Source organism: Scomber scombrus, chromosome 21, assembly GCF_963691925.1.
Source record: "Scomber scombrus chromosome 21, fScoSco1.1, whole genome shotgun sequence".
Taxonomy (NCBI): Eukaryota; Metazoa; Chordata; class Actinopteri; order Scombriformes; family Scombridae; genus Scomber; species Scomber scombrus.
The window spans coordinates 17,042,189-17,066,643 of NC_084990.1; the positions used below are offsets into that span (position 1 = coordinate 17,042,189).

General features: G+C 45.0%; 1 protein-coding gene across 2 annotated transcripts in view; it reads right to left on the minus strand.

The window, feature by feature from the left end:
- The window catches only part of LOC134003710 (C-terminal-binding protein 2), a 54,710-nt gene that overhangs the window by 26,812 nt on the left and 3,443 nt on the right, over window positions 1–24,455 (minus strand). The window contains exon 1 of one of the 2 annotated variants that reach the window (XM_062442980.1): window positions 17,661–19,467. The exons of the other annotated variant lie outside the window; for it this stretch is intronic. Coding sequence (XP_062298964.1) covers window positions 17,661–19,467 — 1,807 coding nt within the window. Of the gene's footprint in view, window positions 1–17,660; window positions 19,468–24,455 lie in introns of those variants that run through there. 2 annotated transcript variants of the gene reach the window in all.

Here is a 24,455-nt window from a genome sequence, read left to right on the forward strand (position 1 = left end):
TGTTGCCTCCATAAGAGGAAGAGGGACCAGTAGGAAAGAGAGTAACACAGTTGTGTTGTGGTCAGAAAGGGAGTAAAAGAACATACAGAGAAGATAAGAGCTCTCCATCATACTATCATCATCTACTGCCAATGGTTACCTAGCAACCCCAAGCTGCTGTTTGCAGGTGGCTCCTTCCTGACAACGAGGTTGGGTGGGGGTTGTTGCTGCTGACCACCAACAGTTGCAGACATTTACTGTGCCACACTAAGCAGCACTGTGCTGTAACATGACCCACATCCCCTCCCTGGCTGACAGAGACAGCCCGTCAAAACAGGAGGAGGCTGTGTGCAGTGGGGGAGCATACCCATGAAGGGTTAGTGGGGTTATGATATGGCCTGTGCATTTTGTGTAGGGTGGGGTTTTGGATCTGCTCCCAGGTTGACGAAATAGCTGAATTCACTGACAAATTTCTTATAGAATTAAAGAACATTGTAGAAAATATTCAAGTGCCAGGCCTCTCATATTCAACAGACACTTAACACCATTTTTTGCAGTCACCGGCAGGAGATCATATCAGCTATAGCTAATTAACGATAATTCTCCAAGTAACTTGCCCAAAGGCCAAACTACAACTTGGCTGTTGTCTGGTGAATGTGCTCCTTGAAAAAGCTCTACACTCGACATTTGCAAGTAAATTGTATGATTTCGCAGTTCAGCAGTTCAAAGAGCGGTGGCTTTTCACTAGTGAAACAATCTTGCTGATTGCTTCATCATGCCAGTGTCAGCAGTCTCAGTTTTCCAGGTAAACTATCAGCATTGATCATTTCAGCTCATCAGCTCTGAATCATGGCCTCCAGTATTGACAACAAGAAGTCTGAGAAAAACAGGGTGTGCAAAAGTAAGTGGGACTGCACCAACTTACAAATGTTGAAAGCTCAAACTACATAGATTTGATACAGGATTTAAAAAGGATTGTGATTCACACAGCAGATTCAATACTGGATTCAGATGCCAGCTGCGCTCTTGTGGAGGCACCAGTTGCAAAGGCAAAGTCAGATCTGCACTAAAACATGGAAAAACAGGAATGCACTTACATGGACGTGACAACAAATGAATAGAAACCCACACACAACCTTGGCTCAGTGCCAGGACCTTGACTGTGGAGTAATGGAGAAGCTTGGCATAATGCACAGATGTGCAGTTGGGTCAAACAACACTTTGTTTTCCTTGCTGGAGTTTCCTCCCTTTTAATATGGCACTGTGCCAGAGTCTGTACTTCTGGTTTACTGAGGCTGAATTACTCATTTACTACTTTCCTCCCTCTCACACACAACCTGCCATAAACACACACAGACCCTTCATCTGCCTGTGACAGCGCAAGGTCACTGCATAAGTTCTGGTGGGTGAAGAGCGGGGGTGAAGGAGGTGGGGGGGAAGGGGGGGGGGCATGGGTATAAGCACCCTTTGTTGGCAGCCTCCTCCCTGCCCTTCCCTCCGTTCACTTCCCCAAAAGTAGCACACAAAGGCCACTTGTCCTGCGCTGCCAGTGCCCCACCCCTGTCACCACCCGGCTGCCCGCCACACCAATCCATCCCCTGCCAAGAAAATGAGCGCACGCCTGTTTTAAATGGTACCCTCTGTGTGCCTGGGTGGGCCGGGCCCACACTCCACCATGGGACAAAAGCGGGTGTCAACAGCATCTATGGCACAACCACGCTGGAGCTCCTGTCCCTTCCCCTCCCCTTTCTCTCTCTCTCTCTTTTTCCCGCTCTTTTATTCTTCGGTGTTGCCCTGAGCTACGGCAAGAGTTCACAGCCCAAGACCGCAGAGGAAACGAAAACATGGACCAAAGTGCAGCAGCGCAGGACGGGTGGACCTCGAAATGACAACACTGTTGGACTACTCTCCTGCCTTACCAACCACACAACACGCACACACACCCACACACTCTCCTTCTTCCTTCCTCTTATCCACACTCCCCCACCACCACACACACACACACACACACACACACACACACACACACACACACAGACACACACACACACACACCTCCATCCCTCCCCATCAAGCTACCTCCCTCCCACCTCCCACATGCCAGATTTTATTAGACATCCAGAAAAGAAAACGGGAAACATGCTGCTTGCCTGGAAAATGTTGTCTCCACATTCTTCAGCTTTAAAAACTACACATCGCAGCAAAAAACAGAAGATGATTGAGGCGAGCCGAGAGGGGAAAAAAAGCAAAAAATACAAAAAAGGGAAGTGGAAAACCCTACGCAATAATCCAAGGAGGGTACCCCCCCTCTTCTTCTTCTTCTCCTCCTCCTCCTCCTCCTCCTTCACTCCTTCAACCCCCCCTTCCCCCCTCCCCCGGAGTTGCTCCTCTTGGTCTGGCCCTGTTGGCGAGGGGAAGGGGTTTTTGCAGAGCGCGCTCTAACTAAGCCCCCGGCTGCATCATCTTCAGTCCATGCCTTTGAGGGCTGGGAGAAAAGCACCATAGACCTGCGGCGTCCTTATGCGCGCACGCACACGCACACACACACACACAGAGCGATGTGCAGGCTGGTGATCGGATGGTAGCGGGTTGGAGAAGGCGGGGGAAGAAGCTTTTGTCCTTTTTTTTTTAATCTCCCAGGAAGAAAAGGCTGCGGTCTGGAAGCGCGATGGCTGGAAACTCTCTGCCGCTTCCTCCGCTGTCAGCTGCGCAACATCTATTCACTGTGCGTTTCGCTCTCTCTCTATGTCTCTCTCTCTCTCTTTAGCTCTTTTCTCCTGCCTTTGTCTTAGCTGATAATAAACCAGGAGGGGCAGAAAAAAGATCTCGCGGCAGGAAAAAAAAAAGCTGTCTAAATCAAAAGTGCAGCTCGAGCATGCGGAGCCGTGCTCTCTGGGCTCGCACAATTTACTCCCCGGCTGCGATCACTTCATAGGATCCACACACATAACACACTCGAGCACAATCCCTCCTCCCTTTTTTCCCTCCTCCTCCTTTTTCTTCTCCCCTTTTTTATGTTTTATTTCTGATCTGGACTCCACTGTGTTTTAAGAACGCCTGCCCCCTTTCCCCCCCCTCACCCCCTCTCTCTCACACACACACACACACACACACACACACACTCTTGCTTTCATTTGCGCATAGTCTCACCTCCCTCCCGATTATTTGGTTTCCTCCTCTGCTTTTCCACTTTCATCTAGACCTCAACCCCTCCCCCCCCCCCCCCCAGCCCGAATCACCACACACACACACACACACACACACACACACACACACACACACACACACACACACACACACACATACATACACATTAAATCTCAACCTCACCCCACCCTGGCATTTTGCGGGTTACCGGGAAAAGATTGGAATAGTGACACAGACTCACACTCCCCTCCCTCACTTGGAATATGCAATACACACACTGAAACACACATGCACACACACACACGCACTTTAAACCAGAGGAACAATGCAACATTCAAGTCACTCCAGCAATAACATTACAGCTGTAGAGTTGGCTGTTTTTCGCACCATCAGGGAAGTCATCAGAGCTGAGTGTGTTAAGTTCACAGTTTGGTCCCTGGAGGGAAGAGGAGGGAGGGGAGCGGACTGACAGATCGCTCTGCTGAATGACTGCGAGGACGAGCGGCTGAAAACACCCTGTTTAGAATAACAATGTAACCGGAGCCTCCCTGCAACTCTGCAGCGTTGCCAGAGCACAGCGACGCACATACACATAAATGCACACACACACATGCACGCACCTCGCCGGCTGCATGACAAGCGCGACCAAAAGACAAAGAGCCCGGCACGGTCACACGCCAAAACCGATTATCACTGACAGTAAAGTGGAAAGGTGGAACGGCCCGAGCAGTTTTGGCTCAGAGGGAGGGTTGATGTGTCCACCCCAGTGTGAAGCTACTTTTTTTTCTTTGTGCAGAATAATTGTGTGTATCCACTTTGTGTGTGTGTGTGTGTGTGTGTGTGTGTGTGTGTGTGTGTGTGTGTGTGTGTGTGTGTGTGTGTGTGTGTGTGTGTGTATTTAGGTGACTATCAGGGCTGTTGTTTCTCAGCAGTGAGAGCCCAACAAGCGGAGACACGGTGTGTCAGTCGAGCCGCCGTCTGTAGCAATGACACATCTGAGGGAGTGTGACCATCAAAGGCAGCAGCCCCCACTTCCTGCCAGCCGGCCAGACACACACACACACACACACACACACACACACACACACACACACACACACACACACACACACACACACACACACACACACACACACACACACACACACACACACACACACACACACACACACAGATTTACACTTGATGGAGTGTGGGGAGGGATACGGCTGCCCCTCTGATCTTTCTCTCTTCAATAACATTAGAGGATGTGCGGGAGGGTGGGGGGCAACTGACTTACAGCAATATGTTAATATGGAACGTGGCAGATCACAGCTCCTCAAAAGACAGAGCCACTCTGCGATGTTGGGGATATATTAAGAAGAAAAAGAAGGGAAGCTGTATCAGAAAACACCGGAGCTTTCATGTGAATGGCCACTGATGACTGCCAGCTCCACAGGTCAGAAGGCCAAATAGTGTTGAGCTCCAACATAAGCAGTTAAAGATTATATCTGATCACAGCAGCTCGGTCCACAGGTTTCATTTATGTTCAGTTTCCTGTATATTCATTCTGCAGCAGTGTCGCTGCAGAATTATGAGCGCTGCGGCTAAAATTTCACACAATCATCAATATCAATGGGCTACTAATGATTTTCACTCGCACACTGTGCAAGCACGATAACACTCTACATTATTGTGGAATTGTTTTGAGTCATCAACTCCTGCATCAAATCCCAGAATCCTCTCTTTACTGATTCTTCAAAGGACATGTAGTATGTGAAAAGTTCTAGGTTAGTTATAAGAGTAGCGTGGTTCCTTTAAGGAATAGGGCAGGTCAAGAAGGTCGGTCTGGCAGTAAATGTACAGTACAGACTACAGTTTGGCAGTTAATAAATGGTGTAGCTCCTCAAGACCAAGAAAAACGGGTTAGCCCCAAAGTTAGCGACAGTTAACCTAACCTGACCAAGCTCACTTAAGGTGCACTTCCCTTTAAGCTGGACCGCTTATTCTCATTTTAGTATCAATTCATTATCTAATTAATTATTGTGCTATTTTACAATACATCTTGCACATTTTTGTGAGGATAGCATTACATTGTACCAAGGCTGCAGGTTACTGAGGGGACTGATGGTGTCTTGCAACCAGAAGCTGAAAGATGTAGGTCTCAGTGGGAGAGGTAGCAGGACAGAGGGGATACGTTTCGTGCAGCCACAGGCCTGGTGCAAACAGACAGCATTAAGTCCCAGACTCTAGCATTTGACGGGCATGTCATTACATGTTTGAGGGGGGCGAGTAAACACTAATGAGAACCGATTGGCACAGCAGGTCCCCCACACACACACACACAAGCAGACACTGCCTGTTTCAGATCGGGAGCAGCCAGACTTTGTATTAAACCAGTGCTGAAGGCTACATCTGTTCACCCCTCAATCTCTATTGCTACAAAGCAAAGACACAATCTCACCTTTGTGCCTGCACAACCCGATGCACAAACTAGTGCACACATATATAGTAAATGGGCTGCATTAGCACCTTTCTAGTCTTCAGACCACTTCAGCTTTTCACTGCATGTCAACCATTCACCCTTTCATACACACACACATACATACACTGATGGCAGAGGCTGCTATGTAAGGTGCCGGCCTGCTCATCACAAGATCTCATATCTAATCTCATACTCATTCACACACTCACACACCAATGTCAGAGCCTTTGGGAGCAATTTGGAGTTCAGTGCCTTGACCAAGGACACTTTGACATGCTGACTGGAGTAGCTGGGGATCTTCCAATTATCGGACTTACTTGATTTGAAAAAATTCAGTGCTATAAAAATCTGAGTGAAAGTGTTCTGGTTTATAGTCTCCGCATTTGCTTTTTCCCCCCATTACATTACACAAGATTTTCTGAGCTGTCCTCATTATCATAAATGTCAGTGGTCAGACGTTTCTTACGTTAAAAAGATTATATTTTGGTCCTTGGGTGCATGAGAGCATGAACTATGTTTAAAGCTACTGCATCTGCTCTGTTTAAGAAATATTTTTCTTCACAAAAAAGAGGATTGGATGGATGGATGGAGGTACTACAAATGCAGATTTATGGGCAAAAGAGCCACAGTGATGTTTTTCTTCGGATGCGTTTTAATTTTCTAACAATTATTTGCATTTTTACTTTCAAACTCAGAGTTGAAGAATTCAGTGGTCAGATGAGATACTTCCATCTCCCTCCCACTGCATGACTCCTTAAAGCCCTGACCTTTAGCACAGTGAGCCATCAAGAGCAGCAGTCACGCTCTGGAAGACCCGACAAATGGCCCGAGCCTGCTTACAGTCTGTGTGGATTTACCGTTGAGAGAGAGCCCTCTTCTTTAACCAACCTAATTATACTGTAAGCGCCCTTTTCCTGTAAGCACTGGAACTTGGCTACTGAGAGGACGCTGGATGTAGAGGCCTGTTAAATCCCCCTAAAGCACTTAAAGGGATTTTAAGAAAGCGAGTGGTGAAGCAGGCCAACCTGCAGCCTGGGGACGAGCCTTCAACTGACCACATTATGAGCAGAGGTTCAGGGGTCTGTTTCAGATGCTGGTCTCAGTTCAGCAAAGGGTTCAGCTGCACCCTAGAGAATACTCCCATCAGCTTTTACAGATTGGTTCTTGCTTGCTTTTGATTTACATTTTATTATTTTTGTAGCCCATCGGTTTCTTAGTTTTTCTCGATTTAACTTGGCATCAAGAGTATGTATTGCCGTTAAGGGGAATGTATTTAGTACACTGTAATTAAAAGACTGGTTTAACTAAATCACATTTTCTCAATTGCCTTGGTGGTATTTTTTTATATATATGCATATAGTTTTGGTTTGATCTGCTCTAGATTTAAAGTATCTGTCTCGTAAAAGTGTTCACAGACTCTACTGTGAATAGTTTTCATTGGAACTCATTTCTACCAGGAAACCGTTTCTGCTGTACAAGTACTGTTGACACAGTCTTCTCAAGAGTGCTGAGCACCACAGTCAGAAATTGCATTAACCTCCATGGTACTGAGGTGGAGGCAGAAGTTTAGAGCTGCAACAATTAGTCGATCAGTAGAAAATGTATTGCTATCTGTTTAGACAAAATTAGCAACAGCATCATTTTGTGTCAATTTTAAGGAAAAATGCTAAAATTCTGTAGTTCAGGATTCTTGATAGTAAACTGAATATCGATATTTTCTTACTTTTTGAAACTTAAAAATAAAAGATTAGTTGATAATTAAAAAAATAAATAAAGTTATTAGCTGCAGCCCTACAGAAGTTACAGGGGCAGATATCTCAAAACATAAATAAACAATAAATAAAACCACAACTATCTGTATGACTACATACAAATGGAAGAAAATAAATGTGTAGTTTTTTGTAATATGGATGAAACAAAAAGGTTTGAAAACCCCTCTAACATACTTACTTCTCTATTTTATTTAAACAGACATGCACTTAGATGTTAATATGCCAGCCAAGTCTTCCTTATTATGATCTCTGTACTAACTCCACACCTCATGCACAGGAGATGAGTGATGCAATGTAATCATAGCCAAAGGTCATGTTTGTTTGCTCAGTAACTTAGTCTAGAAGTTAAAACCTCAGACGAAACAAACTGCGAACGCATCCCTCCAAAACATCAGGAGAGTCGCTCCTCTGTGTAACATACACAGGTACCAGGTTCACCCCACAAGTCCTTTGAGATTATTCTTGTCCTTTATATTCAGTGACACTTCTTTTTAGGATTTGGCGGCAAGATGGCTGATCGTCAATGAACTGGAGGGGCGTTCTCTGTGTGACAAGAGGCGGGAAAGAGAGGGAGGAAAAGAGAGGAGTAGTAATGTAGTTTTTGGTGACGCCATGCTAATTTCCCTGTGGTGAATATTTATTTAGGAGGCCCAGGTTTAACCACTGAGAGGCACCTGCCGTGGCTGCAGCAGCCAGGATAAATAACCCCCCCCCCTCCCCTCCAGACATGCATGCAGACACACACAAGATCCCCCACCCCCTCAATAGTGGTCCTGATAACAACCCTGAGTCAACACTGCCTCTCTGCTTTTGTTTTCTCTGCCTCCCCTTCTCTCTTCCCCTCCCACGAACCATCCCCTGCAGAACCACAAGGACCGGGGCTGAAAAGATGTAGGGATGAGGGACAGAGAGATAGTGAAAGAGAAAGAGAGAGAGGAGGGCTAAATTATAGCATGGGAATGCAAATGAGTGTATTTTATTTGGGGGGAGCCAAGGAGGGCAGGCAGGCTTTATTTTCTAGGCAGGAACAGCCCCCCTGTGGCCTCTGGATCAGTTGCGGCAACAGCAAGGGGAAGAAAAGCGAACATTCTCCCTCTGCCTTTTTACTTGGGGAGGAATAAAAAAAGAAATATAACAAATACAAAAGCCACAACCGTCTGAGGCTGGTGCAGTCATAAAATAAAATGATATTTTGCTACGCTTTCATGCCACCACTGCCTCCTCCTCCTCCTCCTCCCATCCCTCTTTCACTCACTCCCTCCTTCGCCTCCTCCTCCTCCCACAACAGACACGCTAAAGTTGCTGAAATATGGGCACAAATCGCTGCCTGACCAAACACGCCACCGTCACCGCCTCCCCCCTCTGGAAAAACAGAGTGAGAGAGAACGAACGTGCGCAAGAGGGGAAGGAACGAGGATGGAGGAAGCGGGGTGAGCCAGCTGCAGGTGGTCTCCAGATGTGGTGGCTCTGGGGACGGGCCACTCTGGCGCTGTTAAGGGCGACTTCTTACTCCCTCCTTTCCCTTTTCCTTCCATCGCTCCTCCTCCTCTTTCAGTGACAGGAGCCATCTGGCCTGGCAGAGAGAGTGGAGATGCAGCAGAGAGTCCCACCCTCCCAAGTGTGGCCCCTGCTTGCACAAGTAAATATAATGCGCACATACACACACAAGCACACACAAAATACCTCCTGCTTTCCCCCCTGAAGCTGTCACATGGCTATTAACCCATCAAAGCTGCAGCCCAGCTGTGCTCCATTACGATAAATACACCAGGGTCGCGAGGTCTTGTCAACCAGGAGTTAGCCATCAGATACTATAAGGTGTCCACTTACAGCCTTTAAAAGCTCACTTTACTAAAGAGTTACAGCCATTTTTATCATCAAAATCCCCCTCGCTTCATCTCCCACACTCTCTGTAAACTCCCACCCACCAGTCCCATCCACCTCTCTACACCGTGGCAGATGATATTTCACACTTCCTCTGGCAGCACAAACCCCTTCCCCATGACTCACCATACCCCCCCGCCCCCCCCGAAACACACTGTAACCGGTCACACGATATGACACCTGGCACACCTGACACCTCCAAGCTACACCGTTGCAGACCCATTTCCTGTATGTATTCAGCCAATGTGATTCACTAAAGCTGAAGTGCAATTACCTTCATGTTACAGGATGTTCTTAAATAAAAAGGGGGAAAAAAGGAATGCAGAGCTTAAAAAACATTTCCTGGAAGACAAATCATTTGACTTGTTTTATTCATAGGAAAATAAAATAGCACTCCCCACGCCAATTGTCAGTCATTATGACTCTGTTAAGAATAGTTTTGGAAAAGGTTAGCCAGTTAAACCCCTGGCTGCATCCTGCGGGCGCATTTGGTCATTGTACGGCTTGGGAATACTCTTAAAAGGATTCCTGGGTAATTGTCTATGCTGTGGTAGAAATTGGGAATGGAGGAAAATGGACTGTAATGACTGAAAGGGTACAGGTTAGTAGTAACATAATGGCCAACGAGTGCAAAGCAGGGTCAGCATTGCACTGCCCTCTTAGATGTTATTGAATGAATAAAACACTCCATGTCCTACTAGCATGTACAACATACAAAATAGAGGAGGAGGGGCTCGCCTCTCGAGTAGTTTTTATTTATTTTATTTTTCATTATCTTAGCATCTGCTCTCTGGCATACAGGAGGCTCTTTTAAGTCTTTGGCCTTCACGGAAACAGCATTCAGATTGTTTGTTAGGCAAATAAAACACTACTGCTAGCAAATGGTTGAGACAGAAATATTCTAATTATGGCAAAAATGTCCTTAAGACTTAAGAAAACAAAACGGAGCTCAGCAGCATCAAAAATTTCTCACCTTTATCCCTGCTGCTCATTTTATATGTTTTCACATGGGACATGTTCTGAGAGTCCCTGCTGTGTTTGTTGGCTGCTGAGCTGAATGAATGGCAACCAGTAGCATTGATTTGCAGTGCGAGCCGCAGATCAAACCACAGGACAAAAGACTAGGCAGGAGGACAATGGACGAACACAGTGGGCCTCATGGAGGGGGGGGGGGAAAGACAACCGGTCGATCGGGATGACCACAACCGGCCACAGGCGCACTCGTTCCTGAAATGAATAGGTTAGCAAATCAGCTGCTTCTACACAACGAGGTAGCCCACTGTGACGGTTAGAGGGACAAGTTCTTCCAGGAGAAGAATATCCACAGGAAAAAAGATGACTGTTCTACCTTCTTTTTTTAATTTTTGTATCCCCTTTCTTTTCATCTCGTCTCTTCTTTAATCTTTTTCTTCATCCTCACCGTTTCCACTGTCTCCCTCCACCCACCGCCCTCTTTGCTGGCCACAGACCATGAAAAAAGTAAATATGTGCGCGAGGTAAAGTAATCGGTTAACCTTTGAAATACCCTGGCAATGAGATCTGCCGCTCTGTACTCTTTTCAGCAGCAAAAAAGGAGAGGAGAAGAAGAAAAAAAAAACACAAGGTTGGCTACCACTTCAGAAGGGATATTCAATATCCATGAGCTTTTTCATTTCACACTGATGAATAATTCAGGGTGACCTGCCCACCACTGAGTGAGAGAGAGAAAGAGGGGGAGGGAGACATAAAAAAAGAAAAGAGGAAAAAAAAGCCGGACTGGGGAGGTGTGCTGAGGTAGTTGTCTGTTTTAGTGGATGCAGCTGTTGTTGTTCGATATGCACAAAACCAATCTCCTCCCCAGCTGCCGTGAAGAGAGGAATAATATACAGCAGAATTGACGACAGATAATTGGGGAGATTATATCAAAGTGCTGCCATTCTTTCGGCGCAAGCAGTGAACACACATCACACCAATCCTGTAAACAAAACAGCCACGGGATGGAGAGAATAGTAGAATAAACATGATAATGCAATCTCCCCGAAATAGCCGGAAGATACTTCTCACCACTCATAACATTTCACAAGATGAGCGCGCGCGCGCACACACACACACACACACACATAAACACACACTCCTCATCTCGCCGTTAGCGCTTAGCAGTGACCTTTAGGCCTGTGGAGGAGCATGCAGGGGCCAGTGTGACGGCAGCTAAATTCCAATCAGCTGGCCTCCAGTCATCACTATGCAACCTGAAATATTTTACAAAAAAAATTCATAATAAGTAGCTCCTTTCTTTCATTTGAATTTAGGGCATTTTCGGTGCATTTTTGGGCTGTTTTGAATCTAATTTGAGACCCATTTACTCTTCAGATAAACTTGAAGAACACAAGCAGCTCCCTTGCATACGACATAAAATCGTTTTAAGGATTGGCACTTCCCAGTTCTTCAGAATTTTAGGTTAACAAAAAATGTCCATTACAAACCAATGGAAATGTTCTTATGACGTGGCTCACATATAATTAAAAACATATAAATACACATATTATTAAACAAAAAGTTGAGTGTAACACTTTTAAAGATCCATTAACAGTATACTTTCTATATAAGACAGTAGCAGCAGTTACAGTAGCTGAGAGTAAAATGTCTCGGTCCAGACTTTATGCCCAATTTTGGGCGGGGAACGGCACTTCTGACCCTGCGCAGAGGTCAGCTGCCACAAACGTGCACGCACACAAACTCAAACACTCAAGCTGTCACAAGCAGGGGGAGACCAGCTGTTCCTCATTCGCTCGAAGGCTCCGTTCCCTCCATGGGTTGGCTGGCTTCGCAGAAACCATTAATCCCTCTGTGAACGCAACCGATGGTTTGGAAAGATCAACCATGAGAAAACAGCGAAGGAGGGGAGAGGGGTAGTGGGTGAGAGGAGATGGGGCTCGACAACACTTTTTTTTTTTCCTCTTTCACTTGTTTTTTTTGTTCCTGAGAAAAAAACTACTGCAGTGGAAAAAAATATTTTCCTGGCCATATTTCCCCGGGGACACAAACAATACAGAGGCTGAGTGGAGATGGAGCAGCAGATAGTTCATGTAATATTTACCAGGTTCTCGGGAAACTGGAGACACATGACAGAAGGACTGCGCACAGATAAGACTTATAGAACCTAGAGGTGAACAGTGACCATTCAACAGCAAGAGCTTTACAAAGGGTATATAGTGCAGAAAGGAAGTTTTTCATAGTTTTGGATTTGCACTCATTGCACACAACTCTTCTTTAATTTGAAGAGTGTTTAAATGCACATTGTGCAAACAGTGTAAGGCTCATGGCATTTTCTGGACAATTCATCAGAACAATGACCCTAAAGATACAGACCAGACATCCATTAGGTTCTTTAATGGCCACACAGAGGATTGTTCTTGACAGACTAAGGCAGTCTCATGATCTCATCCTAGCTGATAATTTGTTTCACCCGCTGAAGACAAGACTGAGGACAAAAAGCCCCTGCAACAAGGGAACCGAGTGTTTCCTGATATCTGCGGGTCAGAGATTTCAAACAGTCACTGAAGGCAAAACAAAGAACAAATATTAAATATGAAGTTTTTGTTAACTTGTCCGATCATATTCTGTCCTTTAAAGTCTAGGGGCTATGTACACAAAGGGCTACAGTTCTTACACTGCTCATCTGCATGCACAGTGTTGTACAATATTAATACAAGCGCAACGGAGGCCGAGTATTATACAGTTACATTCCCTGTAATAACCCCCTGACCGATGCCATGTGAGCCGTAACCTCCTGTCTGTCTCCACTCATTCATATCAGTGGGATTAGCGAGGATGACACAGACTCCCACTGACACGTGATGCCTCCATAGTAGCATCTGCACACACACAAATACACACATATCCATGTTAGCAGTCATACACACGCAGATGGCCAGTAGGATTTCCCCACTCTAATTCTCAGCCTATTCCAAGACAGGTAACATAAGCCTTTTGGCCCTCCACGATAACCCATTAATGCATCAACAACAAGTAAGGAAAGGATCAATATACAGCACAGTCAGGAAGTATTAAGACAGTGATACATTGTGTGCTGTGTTTGCTCTGTACTCCGGCACATTGGATTTTAAATTAAAAGCTGACTGTTAAAGTGCTGACTTTCAGCATGTATATGGGAGAGTTTACATCAATATCAAATGAACTGTGTAGGACCTGTAGCCCTTTTTATATACAATCCCCACATTTTACGTGACAAAAAGGTAATTTAGCTAATTTAAAGTCATTATAATTACTATTTGATAAGCAATCAATAGCTGTTTGAAGTCTATAACCCACTGTCAGCTTCACTGCTTCATTCTTTTGCCTCAAGTCTGGTCTTCCACAAGTAAAACACATGATCAGCTGGACTGATGTCAAGTGACTTTTGAGGTCAGATAATGGACTCTTTGGCCATTAAAAACAGGATCACTGTCCAGCCACATCATTCGAAAATTGGGAAGGAAATGTTTAACAATAGCTACAAATACCACACTATTCATCCAATATTGAAATGCAAAGCTGAGCACTCAGCACTTAAAACTCTTACTCATGGTTTAATTTCAAATCCTTGAGAAGAGTGTCAAACCAATGACACACAACATATAGGGCAGTTCAAAGGAAGAAAGAGACAGATAAAGGAAACTTAAGGTCTTGTCCTCATGTCCTGCTGTCAAGCTCTGTCACATCCAGCTGGCCTCAGATGAAGACAAACAATTCCTGCTGCTTCGAGAGGGACATGACATCTGGAGTGTATGTGTGGTAGTAAAGTGGGGGACAGCAGCAGTTATTGTGGGTTGTCCATAAATGCACACAGAAGTTTATATATTAAAAATACACAAATACTTTGGAGATGTGTACTAAATATAAGCACTTTGCCCTCATATAATCAAAACTACACAGAAAGACAGACACTACTCTGTCTCTTATGCACACACAGAAATACAAGCAAGTCCATAAACAAAGTCTAAGGCCAGACGGTCACACAGGGAATGTTTTCTTTCCGATTAGCCAGTGGAAAACAGGCAGGAGGAGTGCACACTGAAATCAATGTCAGACACCTGAACAAAGCAGTTTAGCCAAGGACAGCTGAGAGCACATTAGGCATGCATCCTCGTGGATGTCCTTCCAAATTCAGGCAGGGAAATTAAAATCCCATTCAGGCCCCCACGGGAGCCATGCACTGGGAGGTTACATAACTGTCAGCCGCAACAGTGATGGCTTCCTGTCAAAGAGAAAAAAAGAGGATCTGCCATGTTTTGCCTAACCTCTCAGGAAGCAACGAATACAACCTGGGCAGTGTCACCAAGAGAACAAACTTATACAGGTGAACATGTCAGCTGACATATCCCATATGGCTACAAGGAACTGTTGCCAAGTTCTGTTCGCCTTCCATTGTGCAAGCTACAAGCCCTGCCCCCTCCCCCCCCCCAAACACATCACCACCATCCCCACACACCCTCCTAAGTCTACAGCCCAGAAAAGTACAGCTGAAGATGTTCTGTGGATTATCTCCACAAGGAAACCACGTGCCGGCATGTGTGGCAACATGCAAATGTCCACCTTAGTTAATCTACTGAGCACGCACACAATGCAGGCTACAAGCCAATTACGTCTCTAGTAGCAAGCTCGGTGGCTATTCCGCTTCACGTGACATTGAAGTTTGGTTTACCCACCTGCGCCGCTCTGTGGGATGGCATTGACGGACAACTCCATGGCCAATGCGGGTGCTGCAAGGAGCTCTCCCTACTTTGGGTGGAAGGGTAACTGTTGCAACTAAGCTCGACTCAACCGTTTAATGCCATTATTAACACTACTTATGGCTTTAGCCAACCAACACAGCGCCCAGCAGAGAGGAGTACACCAGCAGGGCCCTCCCACCTGCACCTTCTACATTTACATCTTCACATCTTTGCTTTCAAAACTCTGCTTTGAGAATAAATAAGAATTCAACAATATGGAAATGTGGATGTTTGACGACTATACACAAATATACACTTTGATGTAAGATGATAAAAAAGAAGGCTGGTTTGTATTGGAAGAGCAACTAATTAATTCAGTATGTGCAAAAGGAATAGTGTGTCAACCTTTCATCAATATGCATGTTTGAACATAAAACGCCATGCATGCAATAAGAGAGGCTCTTCAGTGGTGTACAAGAGCCTTTGCACAAAAAAATGAGAAGCAATCTCTTGAGATGTACACTGTTCAGAAAGAGAGACAGAAAGACAGAGAGAGAGAGAGAGAGAGAGAGAGAGAGAGAGAGAGAGAGAGAGAGAGAGAGAGAGAGAGAGAGAGAGAGAAAGTAAGTAAGAGAAATGTTTTCATTAAGTGCACAGCAACATCTTATTATTTTCACTCAATTTTCTCCAGCTCCAAACTGCAAATGGGTACTCACAAAAAAGTGTAACAAGTGCACAAAATAAATGTGCAACACCGCATGCAGGGCTCCACTTTTCCCCTTTCCTTAAATGTGAAGATTATCTATCTCTGATTACCACCAAAACCTAGGTTGCCTAGCAACACACAATTAAGAAGTATGCTTTCCCATCGTCAGCAAGGGCTGCCCATTATCGGATGAAGTTACTGAAGCAACAAATGTCAGCTACATGCAAATGAGTTTGTTTGCTAAAAGTGTATTTGAGGGGGGGACAAATGGCTGCTGCTGTGACCTTGCATCAAGCTTGAAAAGGGACTTCCTACCCTGCCTCCCCCACAGCTCCTTCCCCCTCCGCTGGATATCGCACCTCGCTTCTTATTTCCTTGACAACACATGGGAAGCCACTTCATAAAAGTCATTACTCTATAACAAGTGCAGCAGCCCACAGACCCATTACAGAGGCAGGCAGGATACAGGGTTACTGGCTGAAAGCAAGGTTAAAAGATTTAGTTCTTCCCTAAGCTAATCAGCTCTCATCAGCAGGGAAATATATCAACTTGTTAAAAAGGAGGAATGAAGTCCTTTATGTATAAAAATAAGCTGTGATGATACTACTCTAGAGAATTCATGGTAAACAGAACAGAAAAAGCTGCCACCGTACTTGTGTTAACCTCGTATGAGACAAACAAGTTTCACAAAAAAATCTACATAATTATGTGTTCTGTAAGGTCACTGAAGATGAACAACAAATACATTCACAGGAATATGTGGTTAATAAGAAAGCACCACTGTAGAAAACAAATAAAAAAGACATGTTTGGTCTTGCCATAGTTGTTTGCAGCAGCACAATTATGAGACCTTTGAAGGTGAAGCATTTCTTTCATGGCTAGCTCTCTATAAAAGTGTAAATGTATTTTTCATCATCTTAATCTCCCATATACTAATTCAACTGTGGAATTTTGGAAAATGTTGGCAAGTGAGTGGAATGCACACAGAGAAGAGGAAACTTACTTTCAAATAACCTTTTGTTTTAACAAGTAGTGAGGACATTTCTGTTCCATGTACCTAATGTATGATGCAAGTATAACAAATAAACAACTTTAAAGCTGAACTGTAATGCAACTAGAACTACAAACAAACAAAAGGGTGTCCATAAAAAAGAGTTACCTATTATTGTCTATACAACTATATATCCAATTAGCGTAACTGGATTTGAGGCAGTTAAGCCCCTGATTAGGAGAGAGTACAGTGTAGAATAGAATGACAGCAACTCTGTATGAAGGAAATAGTTTTTATCTACATGAGATGAGCTGGATCTTTATGCATTTTTCTCATTTACTAACTCAGATATGTATAAAAATGTTAAACATAAACACATTATCCCTGTATTTGACAAGGAGGTTTTGCCAAATTGTTTGGTTGCGGTGAATATTTAACAATAAACATTGGTGAACACTGCAGTAAACCAACCATGTACAAGATAGCGTGAAACAGGAGGGTGGAGCTACAAAACAACTCTGAATCCATGATTCAAAATGATTGACCAATAAACTACAGTAAGTGAGAGAAAAAGACCAAAAAATGTTGACCTCAATAACTGGAGTGTTGTTCATAAAAAATGTTTCAAGTTGGTGATGAGACAGGATTCCCTCCGGCAAATATGACACAACTCTGTTGCAATACATGTATAAATAGTTGCGTAATTTAAAAAAAAGACCTCTCAGAGCAAAGCTGCTTAACTTGTCAGATGCATCATACATGCTACTCCTCCATTCAAAAAGATTGTCTGATCTTTTTAAGTATGCCAAAAATAAATATTATATTTCACCTGAATAAAACAGACTACAGAAATAAATCTCACTATCCACATAATCTATTACAACACATATTAAGGAGAAAAAGAACAAATCAACAGCTAGACACAAACTGACAGCACTCATTAGAACGATTTGAATGACACAAGACAGAGAATAAAGGGAGAGAGGTTTAAGAAATTAGTGAGGAAGGTGAGGTTTAACATTACTTGTGTCAGGTGTGGTGGTCATTGTTGAGACTATGACAGGTGGACCAGTGCGGCGTCCTACCATCTTGGTGTTGTTAAGGTTCTGAGCTTGGAGAGCGGAAGAAGAAGAAACGGGAACAATGGTACTCTCGGGAGCAGCATTGAGCCCTTTCCGCAGAAGTTGTGGGCTGTGTAGGGGGCTTGGCGCAGCTATTGGCGATGCTGGAGGAAGGTTGGGGGCTCTCTTCATCAGCTCCATGGGGGAGTAGGAGCCAGAGAAGGTTTTGGGCGCCGCTCCAGGGGTGCCTGGGGCTGGTGGAGGCTGTTGTCCAAGAGCAGACATGGCAAGGCCGGTGTGGGCATTGTACAAGAAGGGTCTTCCCTGAGTCACAGCAGCGCTATATCCAACAGGACTGGCTGGAAAAGCTCCAGTTACCAGCGGCCGAGCTCCTTGGTAGGTGGTGGTCTCCAAGAGGTGTTGGGACGGAGCACTGCTGGGTCTTCTTCCCAAAAACTCTCCCATCCTGGGGGACACAGTTTGGATGGTGGTAGGGGGTTGCTGCATCAGGCTGGGGTCCATGCTCAAGCCCTGCGGCTGCATGTAGAGGTCATTGCGATGAGTGAAGCTGTTGGATCGGGTACGTGCTGCTGTCGCACCTGTCTTGCAACCAAGCACCACACGGGACAGGACACGAGCCTGGGCCATGTTAGGGGCCACAGAGCGGACATCGTGGTCTTCCATCATCCCCAGCATGCCGGAAGAGTCAAAGCCATGTTGCAGCAGGAGAGTGATAGTGCTCTCAGCCAAGCCCTCACCTCGTAAGAAATCCAAAAATGAAGGGTCCACCATCCTCTTGGGGTCTGCAGCACTGGGATGGTGATGAGGCATGTTGGAGGTCATTCCAGCTGTGGCAGCCACTATTGCTGAGTTGTGGTCATAGTTTTGGTCATAAGGCAGCCTCTGGGAAGCTACAGCTCCATACGCCCGGGGGAAAGCTCCGTCCATTCCCTGAGAAGCTGGGTCCACCACTGAATTGGTGGCAGCTGGCTGGCGGGGGTCCAAGGACAAGATGTTGATATTATTATAAGCTTGGCGCGCAGACAGAGACGGTGGCTCGGTAGCGTAAATAGAAGGAGGGGGTTGAACCCCGTGGACTGCAGGACAAGAAGAGCTGCCACCAATACGCTGGGCGTCTGGGATCATCTTAGATCCCAGCGCTTCCCTGTACAAACGGCTCAGCTCATGAACGGGAAGGGGAGGCGGTGGCGGAGGAGGTGGGGGAGGAGGGGGAGGAGGCGGAAGGGTATGTGTAGAAACAGAGGCAAACACGGAAGGTGTGGCCCTGGCTTGTCCTTGATCCCACGAAGGCCTCCCTCCTCCAGGGCTGGGCCCATAATGCGAGGCTGATCTGGTGAGCAGGTGCTGGTTATCCCTATAAAACCCAGACTCTTCAGGTGGCTGACTAGATGGGGGAGCATCAGGCTGGTAATAATCCTGAGGTGGTGCAGAGACCCGGCCTGTCATCCTGAGGTGGAGGCTGCTGTTCAGATCAGGCACAGAGTTCTTCCTCAGTAACTCCTGCCCATGTTGCTGGATCTGCCTGTACATGGAGGACTGGAGGACTGGATCCTGTTTCTCAAGATCTGGGTGATGGTGAAGCCACACTCCACCGTCTTCCCCAACCAGCGCCAAAGAATTCCTACGCCCTGCAATGACGCCACAGTAGTGACAGCGCCTTGCAGCCCCGTCTATCTGGCCTTCAGTCCATTCAGGACCACATTGGCCCAAAGAGCCACCAAAATGCGACTGCTCACTTGAGTTAGGCATCAGTGAAGACAATAAGGAGGACGGCTATAAAAGCGCAACATAGACCTGGGTGTTGTGTTTCGACTCTCCAGTTACACTCACCTTCATCAAAAAAGGAGGAGTGGAGAGGAGAGGGGAAAAGGTGAAGCATACCTTTACCTGATCTGCAGCTATTGAGCCCCCCTCCCCTGTCCCTTAAGTTTGGGCTATCATGTAGCTCCCTGCTGGCAGCCATCTAAATAATTCAGCACTGGAAACATTAGAAATCCATGAAGAGAGAGGCACAACATGATAAACACATAGAAAAAGTACATACATACGCATACGCATACACACACACACACACACACAGAGATAAAAACACACCTTTAGGACGAGGCTCAACTCCAATCAACAGCAGGATTCATGCTTGTGCTGGGCATCATGCTTACCTTCCAAACTAAGACTGAGGGTCACGAAATCGGGGTAAAAACACATGCTGGACAATGCCAGCAGAATGGAGGAGGGGACGAGACGCACTAATCCAATGGGGTTGATGCACGCCTTTGGCAGGGACAGTCCTCTCGTCCACAGTGTTCACCACAAGGGGATTAGCGTCAAACTAAAACCTTCTTAAATCCACTACCCCCTGTGACATCACTTGAACCAGATAGTGTACACAGTCAGCATGCTGCTGATGTCCCTGGATGTGTTCACGGAGTGTAAAGCTACAATGTTTACTGTGCTTAGAGGTTATTGCTAACCCTCCATTGGCCTGCATCCCTCTGGACATGAATGGATCCTCCCTGAGGGACTGGGGAGGTTGGGGACTGCTTGCTGTAACATGTCCCTAGGGAGATGGGGAGGGGGTTGATAGTTAAGGCCAGACACAGATGTACTACTGAGGGTTAACCCAGCGGCTACTAGAAGGAGGCCAGGAGATGCTCCAGTTGAAGCGTGGAGAATGAACAGCCTCCTCTACTGGGGAAGTACAGATTGACATATATACATACACTCACATTTGAGAAGCAGTTGATGTTTGGAATAGTTGCTTGTTGAATAAAATGGAATGAAATAAATGAGCAATTGTCAGAATTGTTGTTGATTAATCTCCTGTTAATTAATTACTCAACTCATTGTTTCCTTTTAAATCAGAATGATTGTGAAGTTTCAAAAAGGAGGCAATGCTGTGTATAAGAATGTTTACTTCAGGAGACTTGAATCAGCAAGAACTGCACCGTTACCGGTTGAGTCTTATTTCCCCTCACTTTACCCTCACTTGTACTTTGCAAAATGCATATACCAGATGTAGACACGGCAGATGTGGCTTATCTGAGATGTTGCCATCAGAAAGATAACTGCTGGTGTTTACCTGCCGTGACAAGAGCAATGTAAACACAAAAAAAAGCGGCAGGAGGAGAAGAAAAGGGAGCTTTGATAAGTGTGCGATGGGAAAAAAGCTGATAAGGCAGAAAGCTGGCAGCTTTGACTTCAACTTTAAGACAGACAGCGTGGGATAGGACGAGACAGGGGATTTGATTGGACTGCACTGGACTGTGACATCTAGATGGCTGCCAGCCTGTTTCTATTCTCTACTTTATTTCTCTTTGAAATAGGCAACAGAGGTTTAAAAGATGAGTTTGTGCGGCAAGTCGCCAGGGACATCATCTGGATGCTCCTGAAGCTGAGACACAGAGACAGCGTGACAGAGATGGGCTAATTTTATTTAGGAGTGACAAAGACTGCTGTAGCACAGCGCCTCTTTAAGTTGTCCCGGTACCTGTCAAGTCAGAGAGGAAAATGCTATAACCAGCTTGTTTTCATTTTAGAGCTTTAGTGATGCAATGATGATATAATATGATAGAATATAAATAACAACAAATTGGAATGATTTGGAGAACATTAAGTAGGTCAAAACCAACAAGAAAAAAACCCCCACAAGTTTCATTTTCCCTACGGCCCTCAGCGGTCCAGGATGATGCACATCTGAAGGATAGTTTTTTCGTTATAGGTAAAGCACACCTAGCAATTTCTTTGCAGTGATTTTTCACTGCTGTCCTCCCAGGTCTGAGTCCCCTTGTGCTTTTTTGTCAGCTGTAAAATACACCATTAATCATTGTGTTGTATCTCTCTACAGCTATCACAGACAATAACTTTTTTTTAATAAGCTCTTTCCAGGGCCGTGTGTCACTCAGATCCCCGCTTCCTGACAAAATATTAATAACAATAATAAACATCTCAAGTATGGTTGGGCTAGTGTTACTAAAACCACAGCATGGATATGGTATATCATATCTCCTGCCATGCAAATTGCTACATTCCCCACAATTCATAAGCTACAGAAACCAGGGTACCAAATTCATCTTGTCTGCATCCTCTGATATGCCTCTCATGAGAGCTGCTCCATAATTAAGTGAGCATGCTATATTACACTCATCATGCAACAGGGACCCTGTACTTGCTAGCATGAATAATACAATACAGAAAAAGAAACCCCAAACTTACACATTGGATATTTGGTCAACAGCATCAGAATTGAAGCCAACACTCAGCTTTCTAGCTCACAGCCAAATGTACGGCTCTGCGAAAGACCTCTAGGTACAATGTGTTGAACAGACGTCCAGCAACAGTCATGCCTTTGGAGCAATCTGGCCATCTTTCTAGGGCACAGGACGCTAACGGCAGGACTTGGCAGGCAGCACAGAGAGAGATAGCTGCAGAATGATTTAGATAGCTGCGACTCTACAACTGCTGATCCATTAAACTTTCATAGGGACTTCATAAATTAAAACCATGACTGGAAGAACTTGAAAATTCTACTCAATTACTGTGATTGTACAGTATATTAAAGTTTTAACGAGCCTCTGGGCCTTTTCTTGTTCTAACACAAGTACAGAGAGGAGGGAGGGGCGATGAGGAAAGAAAAACACATGGTACCAATTCTGGTCCAATGGCTTTCAGGGGGTTCACATCTGCTGTGTTATCGAGATGCAGTCCTCCGCCTCTTTACCACCTCCCATCTTTGTGGTATATGGCACAGCATGTCACACATTTGCATGGGTGGGAGGAACGTGGGGCAGAGCGTGAGCCGCTACTGCAAACCTTGTATCATCAGGGTGAGACCTCTGGTAGACTTAGTGAGGCAACTGATTAGAGTTTTGTTTCATTGTACTGGTGGGAGGAACGTGGGGCAGAGCACGAGCCGCTACAGAAAACCTTTTATCATCAGGACGAGACCTCTGGTAGACTTGGTGAGGCAACTGATTAGAGTTTTGTCTTCCATTTTAGCGGGCTGGTATGTTCCCTCTCTGCTTCGTGCGCAGCCCCACGCTCCGCCTGCCTATCATTATCAAGCCAGTGGCCCATACTGCATCACAGATGGGGCAGACAGAAGGGAGAGACGACAGCCCGCTTGCTTTTTGGAGAGACTAGGAGTCTGCAGCTGAGTGACAGAAGAGGGAGGGAAGAAGAGTGAAGAGAGAGGAAGAACGGATAGAACAGAAAATGCAATTTGCCTCCACGTCACTGATGAAAAGATTCTCGTTAAACGAAAGAACACTTTTACAGTATTTTACAACTGTGTCGCAGAGGTTTAGTGGAGGATAAACCTACCCACACACTGAACTCTAAAAATCTAATACGGCATGTAAGCACATACCCTGTGGTGTTAATGGTTTCCAAAAGGTTGGTATGTACTCCCTCACATTTTATCTTACGAAACCTGGAGAGTGTACTGACTCTTTATCACAAAATCAGTCCAACCTCTCATTCATCACTGTTTAATGTTGGCCTTATAAAATCAGTAAAATACTGAAAATACAGTTTAAAATTCTTATTTCATATCAGTAAATAAAGTATCAGTGACCAAGGGTTTGATGTTACTATTCTGCACATAACAGCTTACAATCCTCTGTGCCATGGATGCTTTGAAGTCAGTCATTTATTTCAATTCTAGGCTTGATACCCAGCCTTTATTTTATCACATGGGCACAAATCATTAACCTGCCACTCACTGCGGCGAGGCACAAAAATAAACAAACCCTACTCAAAGAATAGATAGATAAGACAGGGGTAGTACGATAGACACCAGTCTATTTAAAGGCAGCTATATAAATAATAATAACAATTTAAAAACTCTGTATGTAGCTCATAGTCGTCACATAGCCCCAAAGTTTTCCTTTTTATCTGCATTGTTACAGTCTCCTTTTCTCTCAGTTCTGACCATGTAAACTAAAGCTGGTAAGAGCAGCCAAACAGCTGGTTGCATGTTTAGATCTGTGGTCAGTCAATCAACATTAAGTCATATTGTTTATCCACAGCTTATGACTTTTAAGCAAATATTATCATCACTAGAAATTACAATTCGCTACTCAACTACTTTTGTGTTTTTGTTATGTGGCTAAATTATATTCCTAATTATACAACCATAAAGTGTCATGTAACACAACATTAATAAAATACAGATGTTGATTAAAATATTATCTAACAAGATTAGAGTGGCTCTAATCCAACCCAGAGGGGAAACTGTACTGCAGTCCACAAGCAACTGTCCTCCCTCCCAGCCACTCAGCCCAGTTGCTGTAGAATGATAAACATTGGTTCAGCTCAAATTAAGCTGAGAACATGAAAAGACCTGAGGCTGGGAGAAACATGGGCCCCGGCAGATCACTCCTCATCTCTTCAGATGACAGAAATGAATCTCTTCGCCCCTGAGAGAGACAGAACGAGAGAAAGAGTGAGCAAGAGAAAGCTCCTCTCTATTCCTAATAACACTGAATTAAAGCTGATGCTTCCCAGCAGCTGCTTTGATTGAGCTAACTAGCCGCTTTTGATAAAAAACAGTTGCAACCAGCTCCCTGCCTCCTTATTTGCAGACAGGGCAGATTATGCTAAATACATATCAAGGACTTTAATGGCTTAATCAGCCTTGTCATCTAGCCACCGGGTTTCCTTAGATAATGCATTTCTAATTCCAGTGTAAAACACGCATCCCAGAATGAACAATTTGGGCAATGGTTTAATATAAAAAA